The following is a 16,622-nucleotide window of genomic DNA, read 5'->3' as shown; positions in this document are numbered from 1 at the left end:
CTACCTCTTAATACTGTCCAAGTGGATCTCTGATTTATATGTGATATAAGATAGATTGATGTGAGCTTTGGTTTAAGAGGAGGTCATTTTTACCATGTCTGCAGTCCGCAGCCGCAGGAAACTCTATTGTCAGCTCATATGCAGCAGGGTAACGGCCTGCTCCCCTCTCCGGCCTGTAGGCTGTATGGCCGGATATTTGTGTTTGTTTGCTGGGCTTCTGTTTATTCTGCTGTACCCGCACACGGATGCCTGCCATAGCGTGGGAGCCTTCAGGACCACAATAAAGTTGGAGCTGCGTAGGCCCGATAGGAAAGAGCTGAATGCAGCTTAACTTGCATTCTAGGATACAAAGACAAAGAAAGTGTACAGTTTTGATTTAAGGTGCGCCTAAATGTATATACAGCTCTGGAAAAATTAAGAGACCACTTCAGTTTTTAAATCAGTTTCTATGACTTTACTATTTATAGGTTTATGTTTGATTAAAATGAACAATTGTTGTTTTATTCTATAAACTACAGACAACATTTTTTCCCAAATTCCAAAAAAAATATTTTCATTTAGAGCATTTATTTGCAAAAAATGAAAAATTGCTGAAATAATATTAAAAAATATGCAGAGCTTTCAGACCTCAAATAATCTCAGGAATCAATATTTGGTGGAATAACCCTGTTTTTTTAATCACAGTTTTCCTGAATCTTGGCATGTTCTTCTCCACCAGTCTTCCACACTGATTTTGGATAAGTTTATGCCTTTACTCCTGGTGCAAAAAGCAGTTCAGTTTGGTTTGATGGCTTGTGTTCATCCATTTTTTCCTCTTGATTATATTCCAGAGGTTTTCAATTTGATAAAATCGAAGAAACTCATAATTTTTAAGTGGTCTCTTATTTTTTTTCCAGAGCTGTATATTTGGGACATATTTGATGATATGTCTGAAGACCCCAAACACATCCTGTCTGACTGATTTAGAATAATTTACTGCATCAATTAGTTTTCTGTCAAACCACATTCTGACGTCTTGTTTTTTTTTTTTTTTTCCTGGGGCTCCCTTTTGGTGTTAGCTGGATTTAATAGCATACATTGAATGGATATGAATATAAGTAAATGACTTCCAGTGAAAGATAAAAAAAAAAAATCCTCCTATAATGTTTCTGCATTGAAGATCTTAGAGATTTTTTTTCCTCAACTATGGGAACATTTTTTAAACACAGTGGTGCTTAAAAAATGTAATCCTTTTTTATAGAAAGATTTTTCTATATTTCTGCATAAATTGAACCATCAGTGTTTTCTAAAAAGGTCTTAAAAGAAGAAAAAGAGAACCAAATCAAGCAAATGAGACAAAAAATACACTCGATCATTTATTTATTGAGAAAAACTGTCAATTATTGCATATCTGCGAGTGGCAAAAGTGTGAGTCTTTGGTTTCCGTGTTTGGTATGACCTGCTTGTGCAGCAGTAACTGCAACTTAACATTTCTGGTAACTGTTGATTCATCAGACACATCATTGGCTTGAGCATCAGCTTTTATATGTCAGTGGATTTCCATAAATTAATTGCTTGGTTTAGGTTGTTTTAAAACATTTCTGTTGAATTAAGGTCAGAAATTTGACTTGGGCATTACAAAACATTAACTTTACTCTTTTTAAGCATTCTTTGCTAGAACGATGTGTATGCTTAAGGTCATTGTCTTGTTGCATGACCCACATTCTCATAACATTCAGCTCAAACTTCTGGTAAAAATTTGAATACATTGTTCCATCATTCAGTGATGACAAGTCTTACGGGACAGCAAAGCAAGCACAAACCATGATACAACCACCACCATGTTTCTCCACACATTTCTCTAAACACTTGCTGCCTGCTTTGTGCATGTGTTATGAGGAAGCGCACACACTGGAAGCACTGAATTATCCCATCAACATTGAGTTTGCTTGGTAACCATGAAACCCACACCACACTTCTTTTCTGGAAACTGCAAGAATTCAGTACGTCAGAGCAACTGTTTTCATCTCTTCGACCCTTAAGTCAGGCGGCTTTTGCTCTGGAGGGGCTCTGTGGTCGTCATTTGCATACTAGGCGATCAGAGTGTTTCCCAAACACAGCCGAATAACCACAAACTTCCTGTCAAATGCTTTAAAAGCTCCATTCCCCTCCATTAAACACTCTGGCTTAGTCACCGCTGCTACGCATGACTCACAGCAATGCCAGTGATACTGATCATCACAGTTCGATGTGAAGCCAAGGCCTTCGCTCCCCACTGTGTACTATAGAGCAGAGATGCAAAGAGATGCTTTGTAAATTGTTACATTGGGGTGCGTCACTCTCCACTGATCTCAGATGCTGCTGAATACCATGGCTCAGAAATATGCATGGTCAATGAATGCTTGTGTAATAGCTGGGAAATGATGCTATTTGCTTATACACACACTGACAAAAAAAATAACGCAGTCAGATTACTGCAAAACTCAACACGTAGTTATGTATCAGACAGATACAGTGTTCATTCCACTTGAACTGTTTCACATTTTGTCACCTTACAACCACAAATTTAAATGCATTTTATTAGGATTTTAAGTGATAATCCTAAACAAAGTAGCACATAATTGTGAAGTGAAATGAAAATAAATACATGATTTTCAAAATTGTAATCAAATAAAAATCTGAAAAGTGTGACACAAGAATATTCAGCTATAGTTTTACTATATCAATACTTAGTAGAGCCACCTTTTTCTTACAGCAATTTCCATGTCTTGCCACAGATGCTTAATAGAATTTAGATCAGAACTTTGTCTGGTCCATTCTAAGGCATGAAATATTCTTTCATCTAAACCATTCTAAACTGTAGCTCTGGCTGTATGTTTAGGGTCATTGTCTTGCTGGAAGGTGAATCTCCATCCCAGTCTCAAGTATTTTGCAGCCTCTAACAGTTTTTTTTTCCAGGATTGCCCTGTATTCAACTGCATCCATCTTCCCATCTAACATCTGACCAGCTTCCCTGTCCCTGCTAAAAAAATAAGCGTTCCTACAGTATGATGCTGCCACCCCCATGTTTCACAGTGGGGATGGTGTATTCAGGGTGATGAGCAGTGTTACTTTTCTGACACGCATAGTGCATTTTGCATTTAGGTCAAAAAGGTCAAATTCGGTCTCGTTTGATCACAGAAGCATTTGTTTTGTCCACTACATGGTTTTTGGTACACTGCAAATGGCACTTCTTTTGCCTTTCTTTCAACAATGGCTTGTTGACTTACCCTCCAACCTGAGCTGTGGATTTCTGCAGCTCCTTGAGAGTGACCATTGGCCTCTTGGCTGCTTCTTCTTGCTTGGTCTCTCAGTTAGGGTGGACAGCCATGTCTTGGTAGCTTTGCAGTTGAGAATATTGCTACAGATCACCCACACAGCCACACACTAATACCGTATTTTTCGCACTATAAGGCGCACTGGATTTTAAGGCGCATTATGCAACACTAGCGCCTTATAGTGTAAAAAATACGGTATTTTAATCTCTTACATATATCATCTCTACATTCACATATATTAAGTTTCATTCCATTCCGACAGTTCTATCTTAGAGCATGTCTTTTTTTCTTTTCATCAACGAGTGCACTTGAATTAAGTAACATTTTCTATGAGTGGTGGAATCTGACTCACTCATTTTCTGCAACACAGTAGAGTTTACCTTGCAGGTCATCCACCTCGTTGGAAAGCCAAGCCTGAGGACTTTGATTCAGTGTCTCTCACTGCTCTTTCTATCTCCTCTCTCTTTTTCTATTTCTGAGTCATTTCAACATGCTTGACCTCTATCGGTGAAGAAAAAGGGAAGAGAAATCACATGCCAAAGGAGAAGACACACATTCTGCTGATTATCTGAAGTTTTGGGGAGCATATGAGCAGTTCTGCATAACCTCAAGTCAGCAATTCCATCTGACCTCTTTGTCTTCTCCTTTCCTTCAACTTATAGAGACGTGGACAAATTTGTTGTTAACCTTCTAGGAAAAGAAAAAGACCCACAATTTTCTCAGAAGGAACTTAAAATAACCTACAATAAGCAATGTTTATTCCAATTTTGAAGGTGCTGCATATGTCTCAATCCAATGCACTTTTTGTAAAATGCAACAAATGTTTATTGGTGGTTTGCTAAGATAAGCAAGCTTTTCTGCAGTTTTTTGTACTATACAGATTTTTTTTGAACTTTAAAATAAGACTACCTTTATAAAGGGTTTATAAATGCTTTACAATTAGTTCATTAATGGTTACTAATTAGGTTGTAAATGCCTTAAAAATCATTAATAATCAGTTATAACACATACATAGAAAGGGCAACAATGATCTGCTGTTTGCCAAATAGTGAACCCACAGCCATCTATATTGTTGCCCTTTCTACGTATGTGTTATAACTGATTATTAATGATTTTTGAGCTGCTTTTTATTTTCTTAGCTTTATTAGTGTTCTTACAGTTATAGTTTCTGTGGTCATTGTGCATATTAGAGAGAAAATAACATAAGCAAAATTAGGGAAAAAGACAAAATATAGCAAAAAAGAGAAATATTAATGAAGATCAACAAAGAGAGTAGAACAGCTACAAAACAAAACATAAATAAGTCTTCTCTTCAATGCTGGAACTGAGACTTGGTGTTGCCATGTGGGTCTGCCAGACCTCTTCCTGTAACAGTTTTCTGCAGTTTCCAAGAGTCTTAAAAAGATGTAGGAAACAGTACTCAGCGCTCTCTGGCTTCATCTGTAATTTCTCTAAAGAAAAGACTTTTAGTTTTAATAGTTGCAGAGTTTTCTGTGTTTTTTTTAGCTATCATGATGAAAGTGTGAATGTGCTGTATGTTGTGTTAAAGCGGCAGTAAAGTGTGCAGTAACACAGTCTTTTTCAATACTGTTTTCTACAGACAAAGGGTTTTGTAAATAATCATTTTGTTGCATCCAATTCCAAAGCTTACTTTTTTTTTATTACATCACTACAGATAAGCTTAGATAAGCAAGTAGTTTCCTTAAAAGCACCCCACCTTTTTTCAATGTACTTCTTTCAGCTTTTAGCTAATTTTGTCTCTTAAAAGCCCTGGAGCTATCTTCTGTACCATTTAAGTTCACTGGTGTTTCTACCATTCCAGGGTATTCAGCCTCCTACGGAGCTTAACCCTTGTGTGGTGTTCGGGTCTGTGGGACCCATTTTTTTATTTTTCATCAAATGATACAAAAAAAAAAACTCATTGGCACTGGCTCATTTTTTGTGAAAAACATATATCAAAACACATTTTCGATAAACACACACTGTACACATCCCCCCCCCCCCCCCCCCCCACACACACATTTATATTACATACAGTATGTTTGGCCAAGGGCTAATAAATATTGCTTTATTTGTAAATTTGAAACTAAACAAATTTTCTACTCATATCTTGAGATTAACAAACTAATAAAAAAAAGAGTAGCACTTTTTAAAAGAAATGTAACATAAGAAAGGTAAAGGGCAAATATTAACCATGTAAGCTGTTTATATTGCTTGCAATTTAGGTGAAGCAAGCATGTGTAAAGCAATTTAATGTAAAACTGCTTAATTTTGATGAATTAAATACAAGTAACAAAGTAAACGAGTAACAAAAAATATGAACACCACACAAGGGTTAAATGGGGGTGTTCTGAAACTCTTAACCGCTAGTGTATGTGAGTAGGGTGTTTATTTATAAGACATTTCACCAAAATGCACCCAGCATAACAATGCCTCTGGATCTGCGGACTGTAGTGGTCAAGCGTTCACGTTTGAACCTGTTGTCTTGGTGTTTGCCACACAAGCACTCATCTAACCTGACCAGTTCAAGATTCTCTAGACCAGTTCCTGTCATTTTACACTGACTGAATTCTCTATGCATCTGTCTTTATTCTGAGGGGTTTCTGTCCTGCAGCCATACTTTTATACTTCTCTGTTTATCTGTGGACAGAGTGTTCTTGCAGATATTTTCAGTCAGTGAGGAACAGCTGTGCTTCTGTTTTTTCTTGCATTAGGTTCTAAGGCATGCAGATCATGCACATACAAACGTGTGATTATGACTACAGTTTCCAGCCCTATGAACCAGAGACTGAAATACAGAGGTCATTGTACTTGTAGTTTGTTGCATAGTTTTTAGGAATAAAGCCATCTGTACCCAAATAATGAACCCTTGAATAATTTTTTTGGTCCAAAATCAATTGGGCCTGCTGAGCATAGTTTACACTACTGTGTCAGGTTAACAGTAGGAGTATTTTTGCTCCTGGTCTCCCCCTGTAGTCAAAATGTAATTTGTTAATTGAACCACCAATAAAGGACGCAATTTTCACATGCGTTTGTGGACAAGCTGAGAGATACAGAACTGGCACTGGAAGTGAAAGAACTGATGCAGTAGAAAACTATTCAGGAATTAAACTGACATGACTCCGGTTGCAGAGCATTATTCAGCTCTCGCAAGTGTTTTCTTGCAGTTTCTTAAATGCTGAACATAGAGTAGCAACAATAGCAACACTATTATACCTATTACAAATCAGTGGAGCATCAACATAATGAAGTAGCTGATGTAGGTTATTTGTAACTTCTAAAATTCTAAAATGTGCAAAAGTAAAGGCTTTTTTTGGCTTATCTCATAAAGTTAACATTTCAAAGGTACATACATTTTTATTCTTTGATGTTTTCTTATAGTTTTCACAGCTCAATATCCAGCCCTTGTGTATAACAATGAAGCAACAGCAAGCCAAGACTCACACCCTCTCCCTGTCTTTCTCTCTTTCTCCCTCTCGCCCTTTATTCTTTCTCTCATGAAAGACAAGCGCACGAGGCCCTGGAGCGCACAGATCCGTTGGAGCTGGCGAGTGAGAGGGCGGCGAGCCTGAGAGAGGGCCGCTTCAATAAGAGATGCTGTATCGGGTGACCTGCCGGTCGTGTCCCCGGGGGGGATGCGCGTTCCCACTGCCAGCATCGTGCCTGTTGCCGCGCTGAATGCATGGGCTGAGGCTCACATTTCAAAATCCTTTGCTGAGTGTGGAGCCCAGGCAGGAGAGCTGAAACCTGACGTGAATAAGTCTTTCAGTAACATGTTGTCTGGCTTCAGAGGCTTCAGAGACTTGAGATCAGCATTCTCCTGTACGGTTTAGAGCGAAGACAATGGTCTGAAATGAACCAGATGAGCCACTAAGGGTGCTTTTACATCTATCTATCTTGAATAATTGGGTTCTTTGGACTTTTCAGTTTGGTCCGAATCACAACAGCAGGTGTGAAAAGTCCTGCAAAACCAAAGACCAAATTTGGTCAGACAAAAGCCCTATCCGGACGGGATTATGTTCTCAGGGGGACGTCTGTGAAAAATATTACACACTTCTATTCAGTGGTAAAACTCTTGCATCCAAACTGTAATTGAAAAAACAGGAGGACCAGTGAGTTTTTTGGTTTTCTCGGTCACATGACATCACGTTCAGTAGCTCTCCCATTTCCACTGGCTGTTGTGTTTATGTGGATCTCAGTGAAAACTCACACCTATAGTGTAATTACGGTGCGTGGCAGTGGACAAATAGCTGTTTTATTAACCGCGAGGAGACGAAACTCAGACAAACTCATGTCTGTCCGGACAGGAGTTCAGTGGAAAATAGATAATTAAAAAAAGTAGATAATTCAGTCTGTAATGTTCTAAGAGGACGTCTGAGAAAAACACATACAAGGTCATTCCGGAGAGGAATAAAATCACAGAGGACCCCCATAAAAGAGAACATTACTCCAGAACCCCCTGAGAAACTAATCCAGTCCTGATAGAGCTTAAGAACTTTTTCCTACTTTGTTTTAAAAATATGTTTTTTGGCTCTTTTTTCTTCTTCTATTGTATAATGGGTGATTAAAACCATGCCATTCCACTACTTTGGTTCAGACCAAGCTGAAAACTTTAAAGGTCCAGAATTAAACAAGGCAGGTGTAAGTACACTAAGAGTGTTTTCACACTAGCATTTTTCCAGACACGGCAGTGCTTACTCTTAGGGTTCCAGACGTTTGTCAAGCTAAGCTGATTTCTAATCCAGAAGGGGTCCAGAGTCAATTTTCAGAGTCAATGGTCCTCCTAAATTCAGTGTTCTGGGGTTTTACCTCTAGTGTGGTTCCCCTTCAGGTTTAAAAGCTATCAGCTCCCAGTGCTGCATGTGGGGTTGCATGGTTGGTTCATTTTGTAACATGACTGCTTTGACTTATTGTGCTACTTAATCATAATCTTTACTTATTTGAGTAGTACTTTTCGTCATATCGTTTCAGGTGACTCTACCTCATAAAATTGACTAAGGAAATCCAGCCAAGATGTGCAAAAATGTCATCTAAGCAATAGTTGCTACTTTGAAGAACCTAATATATATAAATGCTTTTCTTTATAGTTTGGATGACTTTAGTGTTATTCTACAATGCAGAACATTTTAAAATAATGAAAATAAAACCCCCACTGAATTTAGGTGAGTTAAAATTTTTGACTGGTACCGTATATGTGAGAAACATTCTAATAAGGATGTTATATCACAGGTGTTATAGTAAGAGCTAAAGTTTCTGGAACATTTTTGAAATGATGCTATACGTTCCAATAATGTTCTCTGTTTGCTGGATTCACACTGCAGACAAAATTTACCATGATCCAGTTGATCCAGCTCGAGACCACCTTGTTTGGTCCTGGCAAATTTGGTATTTTGCTTAGGACTGGGGTTTGCGGCATCTTTCACGCCTGCTATTTTGTTCAAGTCCAAACAAGTTAGGTGTGAAAGCACCCTAAAGGAGGTGGTCTTGGTCTAGATCAACTGTACTGTGGTCAGGTTTATTTGCAATGTAAAACACTTCACTAACAGTCATTTTTTGAGTTTTTTTCCATAGACAAAGCTTGATTGTCCACAACACAGCTCTAACTTGCACAGTTCATTGCTCTGACTGTGCTCTGTGCAACTGATATTATATATTGGACCTTCCTCCACACTCTGTTAACAAGCAACACAATTTCTGCCTTAGCAACAAGGCTAATAGAAGAGGAAATGAAAAGATAACCACAAGTTTGAAGAAGATATTTCATCAACAGCAAATGATTGTGATTGTATGCTTTCACTAAAACTCTTTTATAGTTTTAGTCATAGGTTGTGCTGCTAATAGTACATCTGTGAGTCAGCAAACATTTGCTGACTATTGATAAAAGCTAATAGGCTAAATTACGCTGGTATATTAACGTACACAGTATTTGCTTATATCTTTAATAAGAACAATTGGCACAGTAACGTGTGAACAGTGTGAGGAAGCGATCACATGAGTGTGTGGGTGGTTTATTAGCCTATAGATCAGCTGCTGTTACTTCCTGCTCAATGAGATAAGAGTTCTCACCATCTTTAACCCTGATATGTTTGACCATGTGTTTGCGCAGCCTTGCAGAAAAAGGGCTTTTCAGCCTGTGATTCACACTCTGCTTCTCTATGTCTGTTCATGAAGCTGAAAATGGCTTCTTAGGTTCAAATCGAATTAGCACACTGCCGTGAGTGTGCGCACGGGTGATCCGCGCACAATTGTCTCCCTGGGGAAACATTAAAAACTCATTCTTTGCCCTGCATGAAAGGTGTTGTGTACGCTTAGTAAAAGAGCATAATGTTTTAATGATAATAACATAGTAGAGCTTTCAAGCTGTGAAATTATATTTATGCATTCCTATGAACTTAAATGGCCCTATTTTTGTGATATTAAGCCATTGACTATGCACAGCACAGCTTAATTTAGGGAGTGTCAGTGTGTCTTTGCTATCATAACAACGGGAAAAGTACACCTTTTGCAGCTTGAAAAGTGCAAAAAAGCATGTTCTAATTTTCTTAATTAATCACAACTGTGTTTTGGGCTTAATCTGCAATAAACCAATCAGAGTTTTACTTGCCTCACATTCCCTTTAAGAGCCAGGTTTTTCTTCATGCTGTGAAGCTCCAGCTCATCTGAAATTATCTCAGTGGGGTTTAGATCAGGGGATTGTGGAGGACAAACACTTTTTTTACTGTTTACTATGTAATTCCATGTCCCTTAATTGTTTTTTGTCTTTAATCTTAATCTACAATGTAGAAAATCAGTTGAATAAAGAAATAAAAATAATTGAATGAGAAGGTGTGTCCAAACATTTGACTGGTACTGTATATTTACATACAGTACCAGTCAAATGTTAAAAACCACCATGGCATATTTTTAGCTTAAGGACGTAGATACATGGAGTGAAGACGCATTTACTGTCTACTTTTGTTGTCCAACTCATCCCAAATCACCTCAGTTGAGTTTAGGTCAGATGCTTTTTTTGCTCGCTACAAAATTTCATACATAGTAAATATAGATTTGATGTCTTTAATAATAAAAATGTCCAATCTATGAAAATAATATAAAAAGAATTTTCAATAAGAAGGATTTTTTTCTCTAAATAAGTCATTTTCCATATACCTGTCTATTACACAAATTAAGCCCAGCTAAATGATTACAAATATTTCTATATTTCAGTAAAAATCTAAATGAAGTTAATTTTTAAATGTATTATTGGTTTCTGCCTGATATCAGAATATGCATGTCCAATTAAAACTTCTTTTCGTTTTTTTTACTTACTTTTCTGCATTACTTAATCATTTAAAATTAGAATAACTGTATTTTTGTATTATTTTTTATTATTATTTTAATCTGTGGCTGTTGGGAACTGGACAGACTGGAGACAATATTATATGTGCTTCCTTAAAAACTGAAATACTAAAATAGCTCCATTGTTGATTTTAATAAAATACCCTGAACTTTCACTGCTGATATGCTCAATAGCATGGCACCTATCTTACCCACAAATAATCACTGAGTGCTAAGATGGCGGCCCACCTCCCTGGTGTATGTGCTTACTGTTGCTAGTCACTAGTGTGTAGGTGTGTGTTTACTGCCATAGACGGGTTAAATACGGAAGTTAAGATACAGTGCTGCTAAACTGTTTGTGAACCTAGTATCTAATGTGGCATACTCCTGCAGCAATAACTGCATCTAAATGTTTCTGTTAACCATTGGTTATTCCTTCACATCAGCTTTGATATAGATTTGTACACTCTATCCATCTATTCATCCATTATCAATACCTGCTTTATTTGTCAGGGTCGTGGGGGGATGTGGGCGGAAGGCAGTATACACCCTGGACAGGCCACCAATCCATTGCAGGACAATCTGCAAACTCTTGGAATTTTAATCTCAGTGCCTTCATAAGGTAGAGTCACGTGGAATAGTTTTCTCAGCGTCTCGAAGAAGTTCCTGGAGGTGCTGAACAATGGTTGCTGCTGTTCCTTCACACTGTGAAGCTCCCGCTCATCCCAATTAAATCACCATCTCAGTTTTAGGGTTAAGGTCAGGGGATTGTAGAGGACAAACACTCTTTAATATCAATATACAATGTAAAAAAAAATAAATAAAGAAATAAGACATTAAATGAGAAGATGTGTTCCAAATGTTGATTGGTACTATTTGTATTTTAACAGCTGTAATTGAGGTAACAGTGTGGATTTTGCCCAGAATAACCCACTATAGTTGATTACTCAAATATTATTATGACTCAAATATTATATTTTAGATTTACAGACACCATTTATACCAGTAAATTTTAAAACTAATTCATGACGTGTCACAGAAAACTTTTTGTTTTTCTAAGAAGTATGACAAATCACTGAAAGCCCATTTTTGCCATTTCTGAGATGGTAAGTCATAGTCATTAAATGGTACATTATAAATATGAGATGGTAGGTCATAATATTGAGATACTAAATCATAATTACGAGGTACTAAGCCATGATTATAAGATATTAAGTCATAATTATGATATATATATATGTCTGGGGTATTTAGTATATCATAATTATGACTTAATATCTTATAATTATGACCTATTATCTCATAATTATGATTTACCATCTAATAATTATGCTGTACCATTTCATAATTATGATTTATCATCACGTAATTATGACTTACTATCTAATAATTATGATTTACCATCTCATAATTATAGCTTTCCAAGTGGCGGAAATGGGCTTCCATAAAAATCCGTTAAAAACTTTTTTTAAACAGATTTTGTACTGGATTAATGTTTATTTGTATTAATTCTGCCTCCACTCACCCATATAGGACAAATTCAGTTTTAAATGAATCTGTCTAGGTGCAAACTTAACTAAGAAGAATTTCCAAAGCAGCAGAAGCAACTGAAACATTCAATAAACTGTTCAACATAACAATAAGGACTGCTATTTGTTTCAGTCTTGTCGTGCCTGACACCACAGTTCACATAATAAAGTCACATAAACACAACACCACCATTTGTTTCCACTGGAAAGTGATGCTGAAAAAGATTTGACCACAGCTATTTGCATATTTTTATATGGGCGGGGCTTGACCATTGTTTGTGTCGATTTCATTGGCAACTTCCCTCATATTAGTTATGCATACCACTTCTGGATTCTGATTGGCCCTTAGTGAGCTCCTTTATTTGCATAGTCCAGCCCACCGTCGCGAGCTGCCTGTGTGCGCTTGGCTCCTCCCCGCGGTGTCTGTGGGCGGGGCGGGACGCAGCCCCGGTCTCTGTGCTGCGCTGAGCTGAGCTCTGCTCTCCTCCACGGCTTTTAAACGCGTACTGATTTAGAAACGAGCCAACGAGCTGCAGATCACTGCGAGCGAAAACGGGATTATTGGACCTTTTAAGGCTGTTTTGGGGAACGTTGCTGTGGAATGTATTCTGCTGACAGCGCGTTGGGAGAAGATATGTAGTAGTTTCGCCAGTATTTTCGCTGTTTTGTCGCTTTTGTTACGGTTTTATTTTGGTTGGTGGGGACCTCCTCGCTTCAACTCGGCAACTCTCCATTGACATTCCCTGTTTTTGGCAGTTCCTCTGTTTTGCCGCAGTAAGTGTGGAGTTTGTGGGCGATATAGAGATATAGCAGAGAGACAGAAAGGCAGACAACGTGTTTATTATTATTTACAGACTCTGACTCGTTGTTTTGGGCTGTTTTAGTTTGTTTTGTTGGGATTATTCCCTTTAATCAGAAATACACATAGCCAGCTGGTTAAACGTTGTAGGTAACTTTTGCTTTAAGGAATAAATAGGTAAGCTAGCTAGTTTTGTATAGGTTTGCTAGCTTGCTAGTTACACATAGTTAATATGAGTTCAGTAGCTTTTTAGCCAGCTTCATTCTATAAGTTACTAACTAGGTTAACGTTAGTAACTTATAAAAGGTTTGCTAGCTTGCTAGTTACCAGGAGTTAAATAGCTTTTAGCCAGCTAGTTAGGTTTGCTAGCTTGCTAGTTACAGATAGTTACTGAGTTAAATAGCTTTTTAAGGTAGCTTAGTTTAGCTAAGTTCATTCTTTAAGTTACTTACTAGCTATATTTATACTCAGTCTTGTAGCTAGTTAGGTTAGCTAGCTTGCTAGTTACACATAGTTAATATGAGATAAATAGCTTTTTAGCTAGCTTAGCTAAGTTCATTCTATAAGTTACTAACTAGCTATACTTATACTCAGTCTTGTAGTTAGTTAGGTTTGCTAGCTTGCTAGCTACAGATAGTTACTGAGTTAAATAGCTTTTTAAGGTAGCTTACTTTAGCTAGGTCCATTCTTTAAGTTAATTACTAACTAGCTATATTTATACTCATGCTTGTAGTTAGGTTAGCTAGCTAGCTAACCAATCTAGTTCAGTTAAATATCTAGGTCTAGTTAGCTAACTAGGTCAACTAGCTTGTTAAGTTAACTTAACCCTAGTTATTGTAGTCAGTTAGGTTAGCTTACCTAACTGTTATTAAAGTAGTTAGCTAGCTGGTTTTCCTTTGGTTTTAATCCTTCTTTTAAACTATCTTTGTGAACTATATAGCTGGTTAGTTAGCTTGCTATGTTGGACACTTTGGTTGGACACAAGTTAATGTGTGTGAAGTTAGGTTGAGCTAACCTAGGTTAGCTTCATAACTAGTAAAGTTAGTTAAAGTACATAACTTAGTTAGCTACTAACTAATAATAGCCTTAAGTAACTTAACGTTACCCCTCCTAGCTATCTCTCTCCTTGTTTTGTTTCCACACTGTGCACTCTGTTTCTGAGTGTCCCTATGTAGTGTGCTTGTGTTTACCGAGCCCGCGAGTCCACAGAGAGATTTGCTCTGTTCCCTCACAGTGCGGAGGAAATGGCAACCGCTCTCAGTGGCCGGGGTCTGGGTGGACGGACGCAGAACCAGCGGAAAGGCCGGATTCTGGGCTTTATCGATGCCATCCAGGACGTGGTGGGACCTCCCAAACAAGCCGCCGCCGACAGGAGGACGGTGGAGAAAACCTGGAAACTCATGGACAAAGTGGTGAGAGAGCCCTGCCTGTGTTTACACTAGAGACGGATCAGTTTGCCGAACCGATTCTCTCGGACTTTGATTCTTTGCGTGCTGTGAATACGTGATTCTTTGAGGCGAGCGCTCGATTCATTCGATTCATTGATTCACAGATTCACAACTTAAGTCAACTCTGCAAACAGACTGTCAGAACCTGTCAAACTAAAAGTCGTTTTACTGTACAGGATTTTGCGGTTTTATTGCAAGTTAAATTACCTATATATTAAGATCTTAAAGTATTAAAAGTGTTAAGGTAGAAATTAAATTATTCCCTTAAATGTTCTTCATGCTACCATAATAATATAAGACATTTAAACAGCTTAAAAAAGAAATCTGGTGTGAAATGGACTTATGTAACTTAGTGATGTAGTAAAACTTAATGAGATAACGAGTACAAATTTTTGTTGAATAGCCCACCTCCGTTCACCTCTAGCATTCCGAAATGCAGTGCTGCAGAAATGATTTTCCCAGCAGTCTTACAATGCTAGTGATAGGGGCATAGCTTTGCCCATCCCTATAACTTTTTTGACTATTTTTTACACTATTTTCAAGCTCAAAGTAGCTCCACACTTTGATTGAATTTGATTGATAGAATTCTGAGGGCACTAGGAAATTTTGAAAGTGAAATCACTGTTTATACACTCAGCACCTTCAGGTAGATGAACACAGACAAATAGGTAGGATAGGGTAACAGATTGCAAAATCAGTTCAGTGGAAATGCATGAATAATATAGAGATATTTTCAGCAACAGCTGGAATTCATGCATTTAATCTATAACTATTTCTTTGTACGGGGAATGCTGTGCCCTTATCGATAGCATTGTAAGCCTGTTGATAGCATTGGCCAAAAGCATTGTATTTCGAATGATTTCTCCTTTAACAACTCTGAGTGGAATTACATAACCAAGCTAAGATACCCAACAAATTCTTCCCAATTCTCATGTGGGGCTCAGAAGAGTGGAATGAGTTCCAAGGTGTGCATGGGTTAAAAGTGGGTTTGTTCGCAGTTAGGCACATCTATAGAGACCACAGTAATCTCACATAAACTCCATATGCAGAGTTCAATGTAGATTGAGCCCATGTTTAACCCCTCTCAGTCACATCACTGACATCCACATGTGGGGCTGATATGAAATCCACAAACAAAACTTTCTAGTTCCTGTTTGTAACAAATGCATGTCAAGCAAGGGTTAACTTGTTAAATGTTGTCTAAGCAAATAAGCCCTTAAGACCTACGTGCTGTAAATGCAGAACATTTGCTTTTTCTTTGCTTTTGTAATTCACTGAGCATCAGGTAACTAAAGTCATACTGTGTTTTGTTTCTAGGTGAGATTGTGCCAAAACCCCAGGCTACAGTTGAAAAACAGCCCTCCTTACATCCTGGACATCCTGCCGGACACCTACCAGCACCTGAGGATGATCCTGTGCAAGTACGAGGAGAACCAGAAACTGGTTCAGCTCAGCGAGAACGATTACTTTAAAGTCTACATCGACAGTCTGATGAAGAAATCCAAACGGGCTATCCGCCTCTTTAAAGAAGGCAAGGAGAGGATGTACGAGGAGCAGTCGCAAGACAGGTAGGGGGTTCTTTGTTGTTTAAACAGAAGAAAGAAGCTAGAAGAGAGTTGTTTGCTCTTGCTGGAGCTTTTGTCTGTCGAATTACATTCAAAGAGCTGCTGTAGGGGTTTGTGATGGGCCAGGTTGTAATTGTCTGCTTGTTTGTGCAGAATATGATGTGTGTTCTCGTGTTGTGAAGCTGACCAGCACAGGGTGTGTGTTAAGTATTTTTTTTTGTTTGGTCACACAGGTGTGTTTTGACTCTGGCAGACGCTTTTTTGTGAAGTAATTGTTTAAAAGTCTTAGGATTGTTTTCAGTGTAATCCCTCGAAGAGCCCGTTCCTGTCTGAACCCAGTCTGACCCTTTCTTTAAAAGTGCCGCGGGAGCATGGAGAGTTCAGATCATCACATGACTCAAGCTCATTCTGTGCTTTTTGTTCTGCTCTGGCCTCTAGTTTCATCATGATCTGCTGCTAATTGGACAGTGTGACCCATACTGACCCATACTGGACCAGGGGTCACGCATGTCCGATCTCTCAAACGAGTCAGGCATGAGCTTTTCATAATTAGAGTTATTTACGTGTGTGTTCAAAGGGGGAAGTTCGAGGACAGCTCTTTAAATATGCATACCCAGAGGTGATTTGATTGATTCATGTGGGTCAGAGTAGCATATGAGGATTCTCTG

General features: G+C 38.1%; 1 protein-coding gene across 1 annotated transcript in view; it reads left to right on the top strand.

The window, feature by feature from the left end:
* Nucleotides 1–12,595: 12,595 nt before the first annotated feature.
* The window catches only part of cblb (Cbl proto-oncogene B, E3 ubiquitin protein ligase), a 159,218-nt gene continuing 155,191 nt past the window's right edge, over nucleotides 12,596–16,622 (top strand). Inside the window, exons 1-3 of the mRNA XM_022681396.2 lie at nucleotides 12,596–12,916; nucleotides 14,176–14,353; nucleotides 15,707–15,957. Coding sequence (XP_022537117.2) covers nucleotides 14,186–14,353; nucleotides 15,707–15,957 — 419 coding nt within the window. The 5' untranslated portion in view covers nucleotides 12,596–12,916; nucleotides 14,176–14,185. The remainder of the gene's footprint in view (nucleotides 12,917–14,175; nucleotides 14,354–15,706; nucleotides 15,958–16,622) is intronic.

This window comes from Astyanax mexicanus, chromosome 20 (genome assembly GCF_023375975.1).
Source record: "Astyanax mexicanus isolate ESR-SI-001 chromosome 20, AstMex3_surface, whole genome shotgun sequence".
Taxonomy (NCBI): Eukaryota; Metazoa; Chordata; class Actinopteri; order Characiformes; family Acestrorhamphidae; genus Astyanax; species Astyanax mexicanus.
The sequence above is the reverse complement of the archived record's forward strand: the minus strand, read 5'-3'. Positions and strand labels throughout refer to the sequence as shown.